Source organism: Artibeus jamaicensis, unplaced genomic scaffold (assembly GCF_021234435.1).
Source record: "Artibeus jamaicensis isolate MK-2021 breed Jamaican fruit bat unplaced genomic scaffold, CSHL_Jam_final scaffold_1964, whole genome shotgun sequence".
Classification (NCBI taxonomy): Eukaryota; Metazoa; Chordata; class Mammalia; order Chiroptera; family Phyllostomidae; genus Artibeus; species Artibeus jamaicensis.
This window is the reverse complement of record NW_026522030.1, coordinates 7,569,526-7,589,009: the sequence shown is the minus strand read 5'-3', so window position 1 is coordinate 7,589,009 and position 19,484 is coordinate 7,569,526. Positions and strand designations below refer to the sequence as shown.

At 45.8% G+C, this 19,484-nt stretch overlaps 2 protein-coding genes across 4 annotated transcripts; one reads left to right on the top strand and one right to left on the bottom strand.

Moving 5' to 3' along the window:
- Positions 1-1,112: 1,112 nt before the first annotated feature.
- On the bottom strand, positions 1,113-3,812 carry POLE3 (DNA polymerase epsilon 3, accessory subunit). The gene is made up of 4 exons (XM_037139496.2): positions 3,576-3,812; positions 3,389-3,474; positions 2,933-3,051; positions 1,113-2,639 (listed from the first exon to the last, which is right to left on the bottom strand). The coding sequence occupies exons 1-4, from the start codon at positions 3,639-3,641 to the stop codon at positions 2,467-2,469; spliced, it is 444 nt and encodes a 147-aa protein (XP_036995391.1). The 5' UTR covers positions 3,642-3,812; the 3' UTR covers positions 1,113-2,466.
- On the top strand, positions 3,813-19,164 carry CUNH9orf43 (chromosome unknown C9orf43 homolog). 3 transcript variants are annotated; one of them, XM_053656544.1, is made up of 15 exons: positions 3,813-3,952; positions 5,359-5,560; positions 6,023-6,220; positions 6,322-6,472; positions 8,823-8,880; positions 10,688-10,788; positions 12,395-12,458; positions 13,456-13,628; positions 14,304-14,454; positions 14,826-14,916; positions 15,177-15,247; positions 15,473-15,539; positions 17,640-17,719; positions 18,403-18,469; positions 18,688-19,164. In XM_053656544.1, exons 2-15 carry the CDS (start codon positions 5,548-5,550, stop codon positions 18,966-18,968), a joined length of 1,566 nt encoding a protein of 521 aa, XP_053512519.1. In that variant the 5' UTR covers positions 3,813-3,952; positions 5,359-5,547; the 3' UTR covers positions 18,969-19,164. The 3 variants fall into 3 exon arrangements, with proteins under 3 accessions (XP_053512519.1, XP_053512518.1, XP_053512517.1); XM_053656543.1 differs by having other exon boundaries at positions 3,813-3,972; XM_053656542.1 differs by having other exon boundaries at positions 3,813-4,012.
- The last annotated feature ends 320 nt before the right edge of the window (positions 19,165-19,484 follow it).

Sequence of the window (19,484 nt, the reverse complement as noted above, 5' to 3'; positions counted from 1 at the left end):
ACATTACCTTAGCCTAGCAAGGAATCTTCAAAACCCAGATACCACTATGGGAATGAGAGGTGAGAAAAACTGATGGATGACCTCACACATGCTTCCCAGTTCTTAAATTCTGTACTTTTAAGTCAGAGTCCCCATTGTCGGGAAATATGACTTTTCTTAGGTAAGGTTGGGTAAGTACTAAAGCCATGTGGGAGTTCTTTTAGGGGTTCCTTCTTGACTAGAGCCTTATGTTGGAGTGGTAGATTAGAATAGATGGTATGGTGAGCCCTCTTTAAGCAGGCTTTGATTAACAGTGGATTTGATCTGATGTATGGATTTGATTTAATAGCAAACAGCAAGGGTCTGTAACAGCAATGTTCCAGGAAGATCCGCTTGGCAAGCAGTACAAAGGGAAAGCTAGGGGAGGTGGAGATGAGGCAGGAAACTGAGCTCAAAGGAAGCCACAAGACCCCAGATGGGACTTGAGGGCTTAGCCAAGTGATGCTCATGGGAATTCAGAAATGATCTTTTTCCAAGAAGATATTATTTGTCTACTTTTAGAGGGATGGGAAAGGAGGGAGAAAAATATCGATTGGTTGCCTCACATGCACCCCAACTGGGGACCAGCCCTGCAACCTGGGCACGTGCCCTGACCAGGAATCGAACCAGCCACCTTTCACTTTACAGGATGACACCCAACTCACTTAGCCACACCACTCAGGGTCCAAAAGCCATACTTGGCTTCTCTGCTCTGAAGAGAAAAAACCCACTAATCTAATGACTGTTGGAGTTGTATCTTCGTGAAATGTTACTTACTAAGTCATGATTTGAAAAAACTATGCAGATTAGGGAACACAGCGCCAGACACAGAGCAGGAACTCAACAGTGTTTGCAGTTGTTAACCATCTCAAATATGGGGTGTTTAGCAGAACCATGGAAAGCTCTTGTGATGGCTGAAGAGCAGCTCCCTTGCCTGTGAACCAGCAGCACCTGCTGGTCACCCAAGGTGTTGCAGGATCCCATTTTTACAAAGATGAGCCCCGGTCCATAGCCCCAAAACTATATAGGGCATGATCAGATGTTCCCCAAAAGCATACCACAAGCAAGCAGGATGAAACAGGAGTCGTCACTTGTAACAACAATGTTCTTTATTTGTACAAAGCACTATAATTTTCTCAACATTCTTCACTCATTATCAACAAATTTTTCACTGTATTAATTTAACAATTAACAGTGTCAAATTACACATCACTACCTGTCAAATGCCTTAGAGACAAACGAAGTGCTTGGAGCACTAAATGAAAGAGGGAAAAAAACCCTAAGAAAGGTCAACAGAGGTACTTTAGAAGCAGTTAAATGGGATGGTTGGGGCAGGGTGGGGGGATTAAATTCCTGAGCACCATCGGATTTCCCTTAAGGTTCACAGAAGTTTACAAAAATCGTTTTTAAGATTCAAGATTAGAACTAAGAAAGCAGAGGAACCTGCACTTTGGGATGTTAAGTAGGTTATCAAAGTCCCTGCACTGGCAGAGTGAGAAAAGGAGAAGAGGGTGGGGATGGGGAGCAGAGGAGAGGCAGGAAGTGGGAAGCACAGAAGGAGAAAGTTGTGTCTAGAAGAAATAAAGTTTGGAACTTGTCATGAACTGGAAGAATGGAAAGCCACAGTCACAAGTCCAGTAAATGGACTACAGGAAGAGAAAGCCTGGTATTTTATACCTTCCAGGAGGTGACAACAAACTCTAAAGCTGCACAATGGCAAACAGTGAGGTGCATCCAAGACTAAACCATCCCTTTTGTAAGAGTAAGACATTGGCACACTTGCTTGACTGATTCCACTCTATACCAAGGATTTAAAAGCCTATGTGCCCAGAGTGCAGCCACCCCAACAGGTCAAATGCCTACAGGCAATCTAGAAGGGTCCTAAGCCAAGCGGGTCGGTACAAACCAAAATGAAATAATGTCACTGTCAAGTGAGGAGACCCCAGATTTCATTGTTCTCCCACAGCCTTTTAGTAGTTTCTTAAAACTATGCCATTTTCACCACATGTAGTAAGCTGGCACTGCCAAACACTACAAACAGGCTGTCCATGATCTAAGCCCCATTTTTCCTGAGCCTCGGCTGCCTCCTGTGATCTGGAACACAGCAGGTGGCATGGAAGTTACTATTTTTGGTGGAGGTGGAAGGGAACTGGCAATTAAAAACAGCCTAATCATACAGGGAAGTAAACAAGATCAAGTTGATTATCAGTTCGGAATCCCTCTTGCCAAAAAGTCATAACCTTCAGACTGATTAAGCAAAACAGGATTCTGCTACTCAGAGGCTCTGAGTTTGGGAAGCGCTGGTTTTGATATTTCTAGCCAGTTTTCATTTCCATCTTCTCAGGCTCTTCTGCCTAAGGCTGCTCTGCCCAGTAGAAAACAGCTTCGCATAAACGTCACCACATTTCCCAGTGGTGCCTTCCAGAAGCCACAGTCTCCTCACCCTATTCAGTTGTCCACTTCCTCCTCCTCATTCTGTTCTTCTTCTTCCAACCGTTCCTCGTCTTCATCATTGTCCTCATCCCTACTCTTGTCTTGCTCTTCTGAGTCTGTTTTTCTGTCTTTGTCCTTCTTCTTTTGCTCAGAAGCTTCCTTCTTGCCTTTTTGCTCCTTCCTATACGCTGTAAAGGAGGAAGGAAGGGGTTAGGAGGCAGGGCTGAACCAAGCCGACAGCGCAACTGACTTCACACTATACCTGTGGGCCCAGGAGGAAAAATAACCTGCCTGGTATTACAAAACAGACGGCGCTAGACCTCAGACGGCGCTAACCGCACTGTTTCTGAGTCACATCCAATACTTGCTTCTTGGGTTTAAAGGGACCCAACCTGAGAAAGACTTGGGTCCCTTTAGGACCAGGTGAGCAGGTCACACAGGATAAGCACCTCCTTGGCTGAAAAAATAAAAGGCTCATTACCTTCCAGAGCTTCTTTTAACGGAGTAACGAACCGCTGGAACTCCATTTCCTCCATGGCCGAGAGCACATCGCTGGCATTCAGCGTCTTGCGTTTCCCTTTCATCGCGAAGTTGTTGGCACTGAAATAAGAAAAGGAGAAAGATTTAAGGGCTGTCAGTTCATCGCCTGCCGCCTATGGCGTGGGCGGAAAAAAGAGCACCCAGAGGTGCAATGGGAAAGCCCATGTCTTAGATGCACGGAGTGCTGTGACTTGGGGACTCCCCCTGACCCCGCCGTACAAAAGGGTTCAAGCAACTTGCTTCAGAACTTGCAAAGACCGCGGGAGGACAGTGAACCTCCCTTCAGGAGGTAGGGCGCTGTTACTGGGGTTTGTGGCCTCCGACCCAGGGGTCTCTTTGCGCCTCCCTCACGCCGCAGAGCCAGTTACGCTCTGGCTAGCTGTGCCCGCCGCCTCACCAGGATGTGGCATACAGCACGAAGACACTGGCGGCACGGGAGATGGCGCTCCGGGCCTCCTTGGAGATGTTGACACCATCCGGGAGCTGTGAGAAGAGCAGGGGTGAGCAAAGCTGCCGGCCCAGGTCTCGCTTCCCGCCCCTGCCCGCTCGTCCGCCCTAGTCCATTTGTCAGTCTAGCTGCTCACCGCCTCCTTGATGATCCTAGTGATGACGGCGTTGGGCAGGTTTAGGTCCTCCGGCCTCTCCGCCATTGCCGCCACCAAGGCTGCACCTCCGCCTCAGGCCTCCTCTTCAGACAGCCACAGCGTCTGGACTTCCCGCGTCGCCACGGTCTGACCCAACGAGGCTTCCGTCCCAGCCCACGTTGCCCACTGAGTCCCATACTGCCCCGCGCGGTGTAGCCTCCCTACTCCAGTGGCCCCGCCTCCGCCTCCAGTTGCCGGGGCAGCCGAACGTTCCACGCTGCTATGGTTTCGGCTCGCCTGGGGTTCTGTCCGGCCTCACCGACACCCGATGTCCCTTCCCAAGCTCATTTGTCTTCCTCACCCCATCATCACGTCTGGTGATTCTTCAACAGAATAAGTTGGGCGCACTGGGGCTTCCGTTTACTCCCCATAGTGCTGTGCGTTGCTGCTGGGCGACGGCGCAGCTTGGCGCGTTGCCGGGGGGCGGGGTGGGGGGGGGGAGGAAGAATGGGACTGAGATGGTGGGGCGGGGCTCCTCTGGGTGAGAGGCGGGGCCTGGTGGGAGGGGCCCGCAGGCCTCTTCACCGCCCCTTGAGGAACTGCGTTTAACCTTCGGGCTTCAGCTCCTGGCTGTGTGGCTAAGCGTGAATTCCACGAAATCCTGGCCCTCCGAGGCTGGATTCTCCTTCCCTTTCACCAGAATGAAGCAGGGAATCTTTTTTCAACTCTTACCAGAGCTGATGTTTATCTTTAATAATTAATTACACCCCTCCAAACTTGGTAATAGTAGTATTATGAAATACATACTGTTACCTAGAATTTTCCAACGCAAATGAATTTGCCAGCAGAGCACCAGTGCTGGCAACATAGAGATGGGCGTGACTAGACGTCAGGGCTCAATTCATTCTGCTTAGGTAATGAAAGGGCGACATGCAGGTTGTGAGAATAATACATCACTTTCTCATTCAAAAGCCCTCGTAGAATTTTTTTTTTTAGCTTATAAAATCATTAATCGAACACCCTTCCCAGTCAGAGGCATTAGCATAGATAGCTTTACAATGGCTTTTAAAGTTGTATCATTTTTCGTATTATGTACGTAAGACATTATCTTCACTCCCATTGAGGACTGCTGTTTTTTTCATGAAACATGTCTCATCGCATTTTATTTCCCTGCTTTTGATAATGAGTAAGAAATATTTCCCAATTATGAGAAAAGGCAACAGCAATCTGAGGATAAATGGCAGCCGAAACGGCTTCAGTTAAAAACTGTTGGTTCTGGTGGAAAAACTGCACTTGGATAAGACAGACCTGGTTTAAAGATGGCAGGAGATGCTCAGCCTCAGTCGGTTGCTGGCCTGTTGGAACTGCGCACACATGTTGTCAGATATTTTGACCTCTGAAAGGAGCCAGAAATCTGGACATTACGGACTATTTCCATTAAAAATAATGGCTCGAAGTACAGCCTAAACAAAACAAGTCATAGGACAGGTGCAATCCTAGGCCAATATTTTGCTATCTTTTGTCTGAATTAAAAGTCCTTTAGAACAGGCACTTGTTTTGTTACTACTGCTCTCCATGCTCACATGTTTGGTAGTCAATAAACATGTTGAATAAAAGAAAGTAGAAATGGATACTATCCTTACAAAGTTATTGTGAATCAGATGGTAGCGATTGCATAAAAATTTCTAGAGAGAGAGAGATGATAACATTTATTGACTACCTATTACATTACCACACATAAAAGTACATTTTTTTCATTTAATGCTTCTCCAATCCTATTTAGGGATTTCCCTTCCTCTACTTCATATGAGGAAACAGACTAAGAGAGGTGAAGTCACTTGCCTAGGACCACACAGTAAATGAAAAGCCAATGGCTTCAAGTCTGCTAGACGAGCTGTTTGAGCAAATCCATTAATTCCCAGAGCATATTTCAGTGCCTGTATGAGAATTGGAGCACTTTGAAAACGGAAACATGTCTTCCAAAGGTATGAACCATCTTAATTACCTCTGGAACAACATTCATTGTTTTTTGACAAGACTTTTTTGGAGATGGTGGTATCTTCTCCCTAATGATTAATAAAGGGGAAAAGGAAAGGATGCTGATATTTATTCTGTGCACTATATGCCAGACCTTTTAATGTCTGTTAACTCATTTTTGTAATGACCCTGTGAAACAGACTTATCCTCATTTTGCAGATGAGGAAGTTGAAGTTCAGATTAACCAATCTTAATGGCAAATTAGGAGACCTGAAGTCAGTCTGTTCCCAAACTCTTGCCACTTTACTTCACACTGTGATGTTTTCTTACTTGCTTGTTACCCAGTTCTTAATTATCCTGTGACCACCATTTACCTATAAGCTTTCGATGGAAATATTTTATGCTTTGAGTCCAAATTAAGATCTGGCTAGTGTAGAATACTCCCTAATTATGTGGTTGTTTCTCCAAAGGGCCAGAAAGTTGCAAGGTCAGCTTTTGTCCTAAACCATTTGTAACTATGGACTTGCCAGATGATAGCCAGTGGGATGAAACCACCTGTGATATGGCTGTTTGTCAGCATCCACAATGCTGGGCAACCATCCGCCGCATCGAGAGAGGCCACCCTCGAATCTTGGACTCACAGCGCAAAATTTCTCTGGATGTTGATGGTGAATTAGCCAGCCTATCTCTTTCCTTACAAGACCTTTGAACTATTTCCGTTTGTTTCCCTTTTGTTCTGTTACATGTTTTCTTCTGGTTGTTTTCTCAGACAGACTCCCAATGGTCACCATTGTAAACATCTCAGATTCCTGCTTCCAGGCCAAGAGACATCCTCATCGTCATTTACCAGGATTTACCTTCACCAAGCCTCACTTTTTATTGTCTCAGGGCTCAAAGTTTGACTCCAAATTTCAAGGCAGGTAAATTATCATGGAATCTTCCTTTAAGCGCCTGCTATTGCAAAATTCTGGGTTGACTTTCTTTACCCTTGTAGAAGACTTTAAGAAAGCTGAGTTAAAACTAATTCAGTGAAGGAAGTGGTAAATAGGCAGAGGGAAACTAAAAGAAAGCAGTCTTATTTTGGTTCTAGGAGTTGGTGAAAATGGGGATTGTGTTAGTTTGCTAGGGTGCCATACATACAGCGTGCCACAGACTGAGTGGCTTAAACCACAGAAATTTATCTCCTCCAAAATTCTGGAGGCTAGAAGTTCAAGATTAGGGTGTTGGCAGAACCACTTTCTTCTGAGCCCTTGCTCCTTGGCTTGTAGGTGGCTGTCTTCTCCCTGTGTCTTAACCTGGTCTTCCCTCTGTGTGTGTGTGTGTCCTATCCACTCTTTTTATATGCACACCAGTCCTATTAGATGAGGGCTCACTGACATGACCTCGTTTTACCTTAGTTACCTCTTTAAAGAGCCTGTCTCCAAAAACAGTAAAAATATGAGGTACCTGGGGTTAGGGCATCAACAAATGAACTTTGGGGGACGCAATTCAGCCCATATCAGGGACAATCTCATTAACTTCTGTGGGTCATCAGAAACTGTCTACACATGCTATCTTTCTTATCTTTTATGTATGAAGCTATAGGCTCCTGAGGGAAGAAGCAATGGCTTTTCCTTTTGAGTATCCTACAAAGTTTAGGTACTCGGTTAGTGCTTGCTGACGTGTGAAGTTAAAGTAAAGGTATCTGTGGAAATCTCAGACCTTTAAAATTCGAAGACCCTGTTGCCTGGAATCAAAGTACTAGTAGTGGCTCTTGTAGTGATTTCTTGTCTTTGATTCCATTTAAGCAGCCCTTGGTGATCTTTCTTAGGCTAAAGATAGTGTAGAAAAGGAAAGGACTCCTTTTAGGTTCTCTAGGACTCAAACCCTGGAAAACAGTGGCTTTTTCCAGGCAGGGCCTGTGAAGGCCAAGACCAGGGCATCATTTGTTCAGTCACTCTTTGAACTCACAGATATAGCTCAGTGGGGGCTGCTTTCCTGGGCACTGGGGATACAATGATGAACAAGATCGAGTCTTTACCCTCGAGGGGCTTTCAGCCTAGCTGAGGAGGCAAAGAATCCTTCATTGTAATGAGTGCAGCAAGAAGAGCACCCCCTAGGTGTGTGGGAGCACATGGGAAGGATCCCTAACCCAGGGCACTGCCTCCTGTGTAGGTGGTGTCTTGCCTAGACTGGAAATTAGAGCAGCTTAGTGAAGTGGGGGTTGTAAGTGGGAGAAGTACAGGAAGAGAGTTCTAGACTCCAGAAATAGCACATACAAAAACCACATACAGAAGGCAAAAAGAAATTCTTTAGGTATCAGGAAGAAAAGTTCTGCATGTTTAGAACATACAGCAGGAATAGAGGAGTGGTCAGAGGTAAGACTGGGGGGCTGGAGTAAAAAGCAGGGGCCTACATCATGTAGGACTTTGTAAATCAGGGTAAGGAGTGGGCCTTTATCTTCTGTCTTTTCAATATTTATTCATTTATACATTTAACACGTTTTGAAAAAATAAACTACCAAGTGGTTAGAAAATATAAGAGAACAGTATTCTCTTTTTTATTGTGAAGTATACACAATATGAAATTTACCACTGTACAATTTTAAAGTGCACAGTTCAGTAGCATTAAGTACATTCACAGTCATTCAACCATCACCACTATCCATGCTGGAACTGTTTCATCATCTCAAATGGGAACTTTGTACTCATTAAATAATAGCTCCTCATGCCCTCCTCCCTCCAGCTCCTGATAATGTCTATTGTGTTTTCTGTTTACGAATTTGCCAGTTGTAGGTACCTCATCTAAGTGGAATCGTACAGTATTTAGCTTTTTGTGTCTGGTTCATTTCCTCTAGTGTGATGTTTTCAATGTTCTTCTGCGTTGTAGCATGTGTCAGAATTTCATTCCTTTTAAAAATATTCCTTTGTGTGTATATGCCACATTTTGTTTCTTTAATATGTTTTTGGACATCTCCATCAAAGGTACTTAATGAACCTTTATTGATGGTTATGTGACCATCTGTAGCTGGGGAGAGAGGAGGCATAGGCTCTGCATTCAGTCTGATCCGACAAATAGCTGTGCAGTGTTTGCAACGTGCAGTGTCTGTTTGGGGGCTGTTCCACGAAAAAAAAAAAAACTTAATGAGATGGCAAGATCCTACATTCATTCGGTAAGTATTCGTTCAGTGCAAGGCTTTCTATAGCAGAAGGCTTTTCCTCATGGCACTTGTTTTATCATCCCAAGAAGTCCTTTGCATCTCAGTCTCATGTTCAGAAACTCATTTTTTAGGCCTCGGAAGAAGTTACCTGACAAAGATTTGATCAACTGGGCTGACAGATCTTTCAAAGTAAGTCACAGATGGAAAAAGGTACTTCCTCTGCATCTTCTCTTTACTGATGGGAATAAAACACTTGCTTTTATTTAGCACTGATTTTGGGGTTGGCTGCAATCTGAACGATGATGGTCATGATGATGATGATAACTACCTAACCTTGGGCCCTTACTATACACCAGGCTTTACGTGCTGTACTGTTTCCAGAAATCGCAGACACAAGTGGGTTTGATTTGTGGCAGTTTGGCATATGTGAGCCTTTTTTCTCTACCCTACTTAGAACGTGTTCCGATACTAAGTAAACACTGTCATCTCACAATACAGGGAAATTAGAATGCCGGAGTGGCAGACCTAAATTGGACCCTAGGGTCATCTACTCTGATGACTTTCAAACATTCTTAGCTGTAACCTACAGTTAGAATTATGTTGTGCAACAAAAATGTCATGGAACAATCTTTCCCCTAACTAAGGGGGATGCACTCTGAGGTTTTCTTTTCTGTTTATTTTATTCTATTTCATTTTTTAAAGATTTTATTTATTTATTTATCTTTAGAGGGGAAGGGAAGGAGAGAGGGAGAGAAACATCAGTGTATGGTTGCCTTTCGTGCTGGGAACTGGCCTGCAGGGAACCGGCTTGCAACCCAGGCATGTGCCCTGACTGGGAATCGAACTGCTATTGTCTGGTTCACAGGCCCGCGCTCAATATTCTATTTCATTTTTAAACAGTGTAGGCCCCAATTCACTCACTTTGATTCAATGACCTAGAAATAAATTGCAATTACAGTTGGAAGAACATCACTATGGTCTATCTCATTTATTTTACAGTTAAAGAAACTGAGGCCCAGAAAGGAAGTGATTTGCTAAAGCACATAGCTAATTAGGAGCAGAACTAAATTAGAGTTTAGGGAGGAAAACTCGTCCATTGATATATTCATCTACAATAAGAGAGATCTGCTATTCTTCGCAGTCCTATTGATGCTTTTTATTTTTTCATGAGACACGTCACTTTTCAGTGTCATGTCGTGGGGAGTGTGAGGAACTGAGGGTAAGTAGGTTTGAATGGATGAATGAACAAAGCACTCACCCCTTTGACCACTTTGGAACAAGAGGGTTAGGTTAAATGAGTTTTAAATTAATTATTTGAATAGATAATACATGGACATGGTTCTAAATTCAGAAGTAGGAAAAGGCTTACAGTGCAGAGAAGTCTCCCCTGTTCCCCTAGGCCTGTCAGTTCCTTTTCATGGGGACAACCTTCTTCTTAGCCACCCCCTTACTACTAGGGATATGGATGAGATCATTTATAAGGTTTCCTGGGGCAATTAGTGTTCTAGTATTTTAAATAGCTAAATAGGAAGAGAGTTAAGACATTAACTTTTATGTAGACGCCCATAATTATAGATAGGCTAAAAAAGTAGAAAACTTGCTTTTGTCTCTGTCAGTGCCCCCTACTCCAAAATTGTACTGTAATATCTCTAGAGGACCTAAGTTTTTGGAGTGGAGTGGCCAGAATTAGTGTTCCCTTAGGTAAGCTCCAAGGTACCCTTCTATGGGATGGGGTTGGGATGCCACCGTAATGTCACAGGACGTGGGGAGGCTATTCACTTAATAAATGCTTACTCTTACAGTACCTGTACTAATACCGATTTCTTAGGGGAATATTATGAAGGTGTTGGGGGGATGGGAGAATGTCTTTTTGTTATCTTGTGAGCCACCGTACTCTTCTAGTTCGCATGATAATTGAACCTTCTCGGTTTGGTACTGAGTGCCATCAGGAACTGGTGCCTTCAAACGATACATAGGCTTTATATTTTTCTCTTAGCTTCCAGTGCTAAATTTGAATGAGACACCACTTCCTTGCCCTCAAGATGTTAGAAATATGGCTGTAGTCTGGATCCCCAAAAAACCAGAGGACCATGTTGGGTGAGTGTCATGTCTAGAACTAAGAGGTCTTCAACTCTTATCTTCTCCAAAGCCCTGCTGTCCTCTGCAGGCCTCCTTTTATGATCCCCTTTGTAGCCACCTCACTGTAGGTAGCAGGAAGGACACAACCAGAGGAGGTCATGGTCTCTTGCATCTGCCACTTGCTACACTGGAATTCTGTTTTAATGCACTTTGAGACTCGTGTCCTGGGACTTCCCTGTATGAAATCCTATGTGGCTATAAATAGCGTACAAGATAGGGCCCAATGTATTTGTGAGGTTTTATTAAGAAACAAATACTTTCTGACTATTAGTTTTTCTTATTAGCCATCAGCAACTAGTGAAAAAGTTTTCGGTGAAGCACGTGACTCTCTGGTCTCAACGCCAAGGCCCAGGAGCACAGTGGCACAAAGCAAACAGCACGCAGAGTTTGTATACAAGCTGAATGTTACCAAGATCACTTGGCAAAGGCCCAAAGCCTTGCTAATATTGACAATTTTTGGAATAAAGTAGTTTTGCTTTCTTTTTTTACAAAAGTATTCTTTATTTATTTACTTATTTACTTATAGAGAGAGGAGAAGGGAGGGAGAAAAGAGAGTGAGAGAAACATGGATGTGAGAGAGAAACTGTTGCCTCTTGCATGTGCCCCGACTGGGGACCAAACCCACAACCCAGACATGTGTTCTGACTGAGAATCCAACCAGGGACCTTTCGCTTTCGGGATGCCGCCCATCCAACCAAGCCACACTGGTCAGGGCAAAAATGGTTTTTCTTTTGTGACTGCTGAGGCTTTCAATTTCTCGTTAAGTGACTGTTTAGATGATGAGACTTGAGAATTTTTTAAATTTTATTTTCTTTTTGAAAAAAGAACCTGTTAATGCTTCTTTATATATGCATTCTTTGTGTATATGTACACGTATGTGTGTATGTGTGTATATATGTGTGTGTGTGTAGTGTAAATAAACAAATTTTTAAAATCCTAAGGGTTCACTTCCTTTCATATAAAAGAAGCCCAGATGTAGGTGGGCCAGGGCTAGTAAGTCAGGTCTGTGTGGTGATCAGAAACCAGAGTTCCTTCTAGCTTTGCGGGTCATCATCCTTAGCCATGGCTTCCGTCTTCTAGGCTCCTTCATAGGGGATTTTAAGGTCTAAGCGACTGCTAGGGCTCCAGCCATCATAGCCATGTTCCGGACAAAAAGGAGGAGGAAGACAACAGAACAAAAATATCTGAGCACCTCCTCATGCAAAGTATGGAGACTTTGGTGGAGAACCAAATAGACTTGGTCCCTGTCCTTCTGCAGTCTTGTGGTGGCGGGGATTCAGGCATTACAGACATCAGCAGACCTAGGTATATAATTGCTAATTTGGATTAATGCTATTAAAGTAAATAACTGGATTCATGAGAGAATCGTGGGGAACCTAATTTAGATGTGAGGGTGGGGTCCTTTTTTAGCATCTTTGGGCAGCAGGTACAACTGGACTCCCAGCCAGCCATGTTTGAGTATATTGATTAGAGGATAGAAATCTTCATAGTCATCATTCACAAGTATTCTTGGTACTTTTGTTTAAGAGGTCTGGAAATAAGTTGTGGTTATTCTTATTTCAAGTCCCGCTGAGAAGCATATCGTTCCCAGCAAGGATGAGAGGAAGAAAAGAAAGACACATACAGCGGTGAGTTTGATGCTTTGGCCAAAGCTTTATGATATTACTCTGTAGAGTTTATTTTTGTTTTCCTTTGATCTATGTTCTCCCTTCCCCTGATCTCTCTTTAAATGAACAAAATTTGCAAAAGAAAACCCTTCTTAAGAAATGATTACCAGCCCTGACGGGTGTACCTCAATGAACTGAAGGCAGGCCTGCGAACCAAACAACCATGGTTTGATTCTCAGTCAGGGCACATGCGTGGGTTGCAGGCCAGTTCCCAGCAGGGGACACACAAGAGTCAACCATACATTGATATTTCTCTTCCTCTCTCCTTCCCTTCCCCTCTAAAGATAAATAAATGAAATCTTAAAAAAGAAAGAAAGAAATGATTACCAAACAAACCCTTTGTGTTTAGAGACTCTTTTTCCCTACCTCCTGCCTGTAGGAATGTGAAGAGCATCACCTTGAAGAGATGTTAGGAGGAACTGTTGGGTGTTCAGGGGAAATTTTTTGTCAGTTGAAAACTAATTCCCAGTGTGATGGAAATAGAATTTCAGTAGACTGAGAGTTATAATGGACCTGGGCTTTCACGTCTAATACTACCATTTGTTGGGCAAATGTAGCCTTGGAGAGTCATAGAGCTGGAAGGTTGCCATGTCCATGAGAAGAGTGTCTTGGTCCATCTTGTTCATTGCTGAATCCCAGCCCTAGCCCTGTGTCTGACACATGGTTTTCCAATACATATCCGTTCAGTTTGTTCCGTGAATAAGTGAATAACCTTTTGGGAGGAAAACAAACAAAACGACTAATCCCTGTTGTGATCTGAATTCAGCAGTAGGGTTGGGGAGCCAGAGAAGGAGGCGTGTGGTGACCCTCCCAGGGCAGAGTGGGGCGGGGCTGCAGCCGGACTAGGTCTGGAAACGAGGAGTTGCACGTGCCAGGGTTGGGTTGGGAGGCTGGAAGGAGGGTGGGAAGTGGTGTTGAAGAGAGGGCGTCAGGAAGCTCTTCCCCGTGTCTCTTCCAGAAAGACAAGTCCTCTCTGGTTCTCTCTGGAAGGCAGAACTTAGGGACACAGTTGCGAGCTCCAGGGATAATTGTGCCTCCCCCGTCCCCAGTACACTTTTTTGAGCCACTAGATTCAGAATTCCCACTTTTCTGGAACCAGTCCGACACATTACCTCGGTATCTACTAAGTGAGTAAGTATCACATGCGCCTGTGGGAGAGCCAGGGCCCCTGCTTTTCTTTGTAGCTGAGAAGGGTCAAAGCAGTGTGCTCTTGTTGTGTTGGGGGGCAGAAAACCATCACCCTACTTGTTCACTGAGTTCTTAGACTTAACAAAACGCAGTGGTGCCGATAATCACTGCCATTTATCAAGTACTTTCCATCTGCCAGGCCCTGTGCTAAAGAAGCACAATACACGTAGCCCACCATTTAAATCTCCACTAGGAGGTGAACCCAATCACGCTTCTCTTTCTCCGTGAGTTATGGATAAGCAGGAGGCAGGATGGGTTTGTGCTTTGGAGGGACACAACCTTCGTATTTTGTATCAGAACTCATTGGCTTCGTGAATTTAGGTAATTTAGCTTCTATAAGCTTCCTTTTCCTCGTTTGCAAAATGGGGACAATAGTACCTGTCCTCAGGGTGCTGTAAGGATTCGCTGGTATAACGCACATGAGCCTTACAGATAGCAAACACTTAGTCCACACAGCTATCACCTGAAAGCTGTTAGTGAATGAGCACCTGTTGGTACAGACCTTTTCAGCCCACGGTGGACAGTCCTTCAAGTTCATACCTCCTTTTGTGTTCCCTCTCAGCCACGCTCTCCAGGAAGAGCTGTTGCTGAGTGCCTGGCTCTCTCTGTGCCCTTCAGTCTTTTGTCAGATGAAGAGAAAACCTCACCTTCTCCGGAGATGATGATGCAGCTGGCCAGGATGAAAAAGAGACCTCCTCTGGAAAACAGCCGACCCGACAGTGCCATTTCTGAGAAGATGGTTTTATACGCACACAGCCTCACCCTGCAAGTAAGAGTTAGGGAGCCTCCAGCAAGGTGCCTGTGCAAACCCAAATTCCTCTATCTTTAAGACACAGGCAGTTGGCTTTCTCTTTCTTCTTTCTCTTCTCTCCGTCCACTCTGGACTGAAGCCCCACGGAAGAGCTGGGCTACATGCAGGTGAAAGCAAAAGTATGTGGAGGGGCTGAGGGGAGCGGTATTCTCTCTTTCCCCTGCACTTTGTTTGCTACCCGTTCCCCTGTCCGGGCTCATGGTTCAGTGCTGCGCACACCGGGTTCTCAAAAGTGCGTGTTGACCAGAGGGTTAAATGCATTTGGGGAATACATTTGGGGAAAGGGCAAGACCTGAGGTAGAGTTTTTCTTTCTTTCATTTTTCTCCAGAGACCAGCATTGAGATATCCTAAACATTTGAAGAGATTATATTATAACCTGAAGGAAGGAAATAGGTTTTCTGGTGCTGCCAGGTCTCCAGGTACCATTCCCTCGGCCCACAACACTCATACTTGATCTTGGTCCAAATTCAGTTGTTTGTGGCCGTAGTCACACAGACAGGTAGAACTCAGGAAACTACAATTTCAAGAAGCAGCCACCACCACCAGCCCCCACAAGCCTGCCCTGGCTTGGTCCTGACCGGAGAGGGTCACCATTGTGGAGCAGGGCAGAGCAAGCCACCCGGGGCGAGGGTGGATGCAGTCAGGGAGAAGAGGGTCAAGCTGCTTTTCTGGTTGCCAGGTAATGGGAAGCAGCAGTGGCCCCAGGAGAGGCAGCAACAGAGGATGTTGAAGACACCTACTAAGAAACAGGTAGAGCAACCCTGAGGGGTCACCTCGGACTTGCCGGGACTGGGGATGCGGGTGCAGCCTGGAGTGGGAAGGAATGTGGGAGAGGTGGAGCTCTCCCTGTTCTCTGCCTGGCTATCAGTGCAAAGTTCCTATTTGGATGTAGATATTATCTTCCTTCTTTTGGACTCTTTTTGAAAAGTCTTCTTCACTTCCTCAAAGTCCTAACTCTGTTCTTCCTCACGCCAGTTTCAGGAGGCTAAAAAGAATCCCAAGCGTGATCCAGGGAGCCACAGCACTTTGCAGAAACATTCAGGTGCCTTGGTTTGTGACCCGTGTTGTGGTAAGGAGATTGGGGGTTGAGAGTGACAGAGGCCCAGGACAGAGCCGAGGGCAGGAAGAGCTGAACACATTTGTCATTTGGGAACCTGTCTTATCGAGTATTCAGAATTCTCCTTGGAATGCTTTGGCTTGGCTACCGTCCTTGCATCAAACATTTGCTAAGCAAGCAAGCGAGGCCGGATGTTTGCTTCATATGGGATTTGAGAGAGGACCAAGAGCATGAGTCAGAGCCATTTTCCCTCAGGTCTGACTTCAGAAAAGGCAGAGCAGTTTGAGGGTGATGAACAAGTCCATGTTACTGAAGGGAAGACCTCCTGAGGGCCCACTGGTGGATGAGATGGGGGAGGTCGGGGCCCCTCACTAAAGCCCCAGGAGAACTAGTTCTAAGGAAGCAGTGTCTGGGCCCTCCGCCGCCTCCTCTGCCACAAGTTAATCTCTGCAGCCTGAGGCTGAGATCAGTAGGGGGGTGGGTAGCAAATTTTTGACAGGTGGTCCTTTTTTTCTCGTGTTCATGCTGGAGATAAGATGGGTATCTCCCTTTTGGGGGGAGTTCTTATCATGTCTGAGCTGAAGGATATACTTACTTCTATCCTACCGACATTTCTCACCTGCAGTGCAGAATGGGAGGAAAGGAAGGAGAAAGAATTCCCCCCAAAACCTTCTGCTCTACTTAGACTGGACATTGCTGACTGTAACGTGAAAATAGCTGCTTAATCATCAGAGTTCACTCTCCATCCCTGGGGCACTGGGAAGGCGGGAGGTGTTTCCTGGGAAGGAAGCCGCTCTCTTGGTTTTTTTCCCATCCCACTGAGCTCCCTGATACCAATGGTGTCCTCTAACTCGAAGATCTAAGAAGGCTCCTCACCTTCACATGGGAGGCAGACCGATCCAGGGCTGTGGCCCAGGGTAGGAGGCGGCTTATCCAAGGGTAGCAAGCACCCCATCTGGGGTGATCCACACCCCTGAATTCCACTCTGGTGCCTTTACTGGTTCGATACCTCCAATAGGAGCAGTTTTGCTTGGGTGAATGGGGTGCCCCTTTGAATCGTGCTTAGAGCAGTGGCCTGTCCACATTGAGCTGAGAAAGGCCTTGTGAAAGACGTGATTTTTGCATTGGAATTTGGATACGTGTGAGTTTTCCCGACAGGGCAGAAAAGTGCTGGCATGGGAATAATCTGTGCTTGGGCATCCCGGCACAGCGTGGCTGCCCAGGGACACAGAGCTGTCCACCCTGGTTGCGGGGTTGGATGTTCATGGGGAGAGGTCGGGAGGGGCTTGTAGAGCCTGCCAAGATGTTTGACCTGTGTCCTCCAGGTCAGGGATGCTCCGCCTTGACTGCACACTGAAATCAGCTGAGGAGCTTTTAAAACCCTAATTCCTGGGCTGCATCCCAGATCTATTAAATCAGAGTTTCTGGGGTTGGCACCCAGGCCTTGGTGTTCTTAGAACTCTGCAGTGTTTCCATGTGCAGCTAATGTGGGAACCAGTCCCAGCGGAGAGTCAACAGAAGTTTTGAGCAAGGGACTTCCTTGACTGGCTTCGCCTTTTAGCATACCTCTGGTGGCAGCTTGCAAGATGTTCGTTTAGAGAAAGGGAGGCTGAGAATGGAAAGAATGCTTGCATTTCAGGACTAGTTGGGGATAAAGCGGAGGTAAAACAATGGTCAACTAGAGCTTTTTGCAGGGAGGGGTTTTGTTTTCAGAAACCAATATGGGTACATTAGGTGTGGTGCAAGAAGGGCAAAGGAGTATTCATAAATGGAAAAGGTAGAGTCAGGGCTTCTTCTGCTGCTATGCTGTGCAGGAAGCTGCTGCTTAGGTTTCTTGGAGGAATCCTGGGTCTTTCAACACACACTTTACCTTAGTCTCTAATTCTGCAGTACATGTGGGCACAGTACCAGGTGAACAGAATCACAAATAGAACTCAGAAAGCCTAACTCCCTTTTAGCTGCCTCTAAACTCCTGCCTTGTCCTGTATAGGGAGTCACATATAGACTAGGGGATGAATTAGAAGCCCCCCAAATAGGATTGAAGTACATGTAAGAAAAGAACTGAGTTGACTTTGTGGTCACTAGGTCACAGAACTCTACCAGGTCAGGAAAGTGACAAGCAGCATCAGCAGCAGATGGAGAAAAATAGCCCCACCTTGCAACAGGTGAGAGCGTATGAGGGTTATCCTTCGAGGGCCCTGTTTCAATTATGTGGTGCCGTCCAACCAACCTCCCGAAGCTGAAACCGCAGCGCTTTGTGATTTCTCATGATTCTGTGGGTTGACTGGAGGGTTTGCCTGATCTGTTCGATGTCACTCGTGCAGCCACATTCAGCTGGAGGTTGGGCTGGCCTGTCGGCCAAGTTGCCTTGGTTCTCTTCTGTGAGTGCCCTACATGGGGCTGGTTTGGGCTTTTGACAGCATAGCATTCTCACGCAAGCACTTGCTTAGGGATGGGCCTAGAACTGGAACGGTGTCACTTATGCCACATTTCATTGGACACCCCCACCCTCAAATCTAGCCCAGGTTCAAGAGAAGAGGAAATCAACTCTCTCTCTTGATGGAAGGAGCCGTGCATGTATGCGGGACTGGGAGGAATTGTCAGCAGCCACGACTGGAGGCAGTCTGCCCTTCTGCTGCTGGGCCCAGCTGGCAGCTGGGATGGGGGCAAGTGGGCTCTGGCTTCACTGGGGCGGCCTGGAGGGCAATGAATGTGTGATACAAGCCTCTCCTCTCTTCAGTCTCAGGGGGTGGGATTTTGTCCTGTCTTAGGGGTTCATTTCTCTGAGAAAAACATGATGTAGACAAAACGTCAAGTTTCCTTACCCTAACTCCGATGGATTCCACAGGATTCCACAGAGCGACCACAGATGGACTATGCTGAGAACTACCTGGATTCCTCCTGCAGTGAGCAGAGTAAGTCACGAGGGTGGAAGGACCTCAGAAAGTGACTGAGGACAGACAGGGAGAGCTAACTCTGTGCTGACCAGGCTGGTTCACCTCCCTGGATGACACAGTTCTCATGCCTCTGAAGGGTCCTGAAGATGCCCCAGCCCTTCCTTTTCTGTTCCACATTTGTCACAGTTAGCTGGCAGAAGGCTACAGGCGTGAGTGACAGCTGGGTCTTCTTTTAGGTCCTGAATTATCCAGGATAGACTCCACTGACGAGGACGTTGGTACTGAGATAGAGGTTGTGCTGGAAGAGCAAAAGAGGACCTCAAAGGATCTTTCAGCCAGTAGTTCATCCAGACTAAGTTGGAACCCTGAGCTCAAGCTACTGAGGATTCTTCAGTCCACTGATGATGAGGATGAGGAGAACCAGCTCTTTGGGGCCCAGAAGGTAGAGTCTCCAGAGGCAGAGGCAGAAGTCATGGCTGGACAGCCTTATTCCACAGCAGGGTGCTTAGACATCTAAGGACGGCGACCTTGGACTTAAGGGCTAAAAGGAGAGGGAATTTCTCCCCGGATCCTTTAGCAGGGCCTGAGCTCCGGGTTCTGTTTTCTTCACTCACCTCTACTTGCCTCTGAAATAAGTGAGGAAGAAAGAGCCCCACCCTTTTAACTTGAATCGTTTCTTTCCCATTAGGACCAGAATAATTTGTGATTAAACATAGCTGCTGCTTAATCAAAAGACTCGTTCTCTGTTTCTGGGAGACAGGGAGAGATATTTCTTGGCATCTCTTTTCTGGGTCACTTTCATCTCCTCCCTGAAGCTCTGAAAGGTTTCCAGTTCCAGGAAGATGAATTTGACCTGAAGGAACCCCTACAGTGTTCCTCTCATCCTCAGGAAATAGCTTCTTTTGAGAGTGGCATCCACATAATTATTCAATAACATTTGTTGTGTTATGTGTAATATTCCTTTGTATGTGGCACATGACTCATAATAACCAGAAAGAGGCTGAAAGCTGCAATTTTTAAATTACTGAATCTG

Coding starts and splice junctions, on each gene's coding strand:
- CUNH9orf43 (XM_053656544.1), top strand. Junction 14,917..15,176: donor TGGTGCTGCCAGGTCTCCAG/GTACCATTCCCT, acceptor TCTGGTTGCCAG/GTAATGGGAAGCAGCAGTGG. Junction 17,720..18,402: donor ATAGCCCCACCTTGCAACAG/GTGAGAGCGTAT, acceptor TGGATTCCACAG/GATTCCACAGAGCGACCACA.
- POLE3 (XM_037139496.2), bottom strand. CDS start 3,641: ATGGCGGAGAGGCCGGAGGACCTAAACCTGCCCAACGCCGTCATCACT. Junction 3,052..3,388: donor GTGCTGTATGCCACATCCTG/GTGAGGCGGCGG, acceptor TTCTTATTTCAG/TGCCAACAACTTCGCGATGA. Junction 2,640..2,932: donor GTTAAAAGAAGCTCTGGAAG/GTAATGAGCCTT, acceptor CCTCCTTTACAG/CGTATAGGAAGGAGCAAAAA.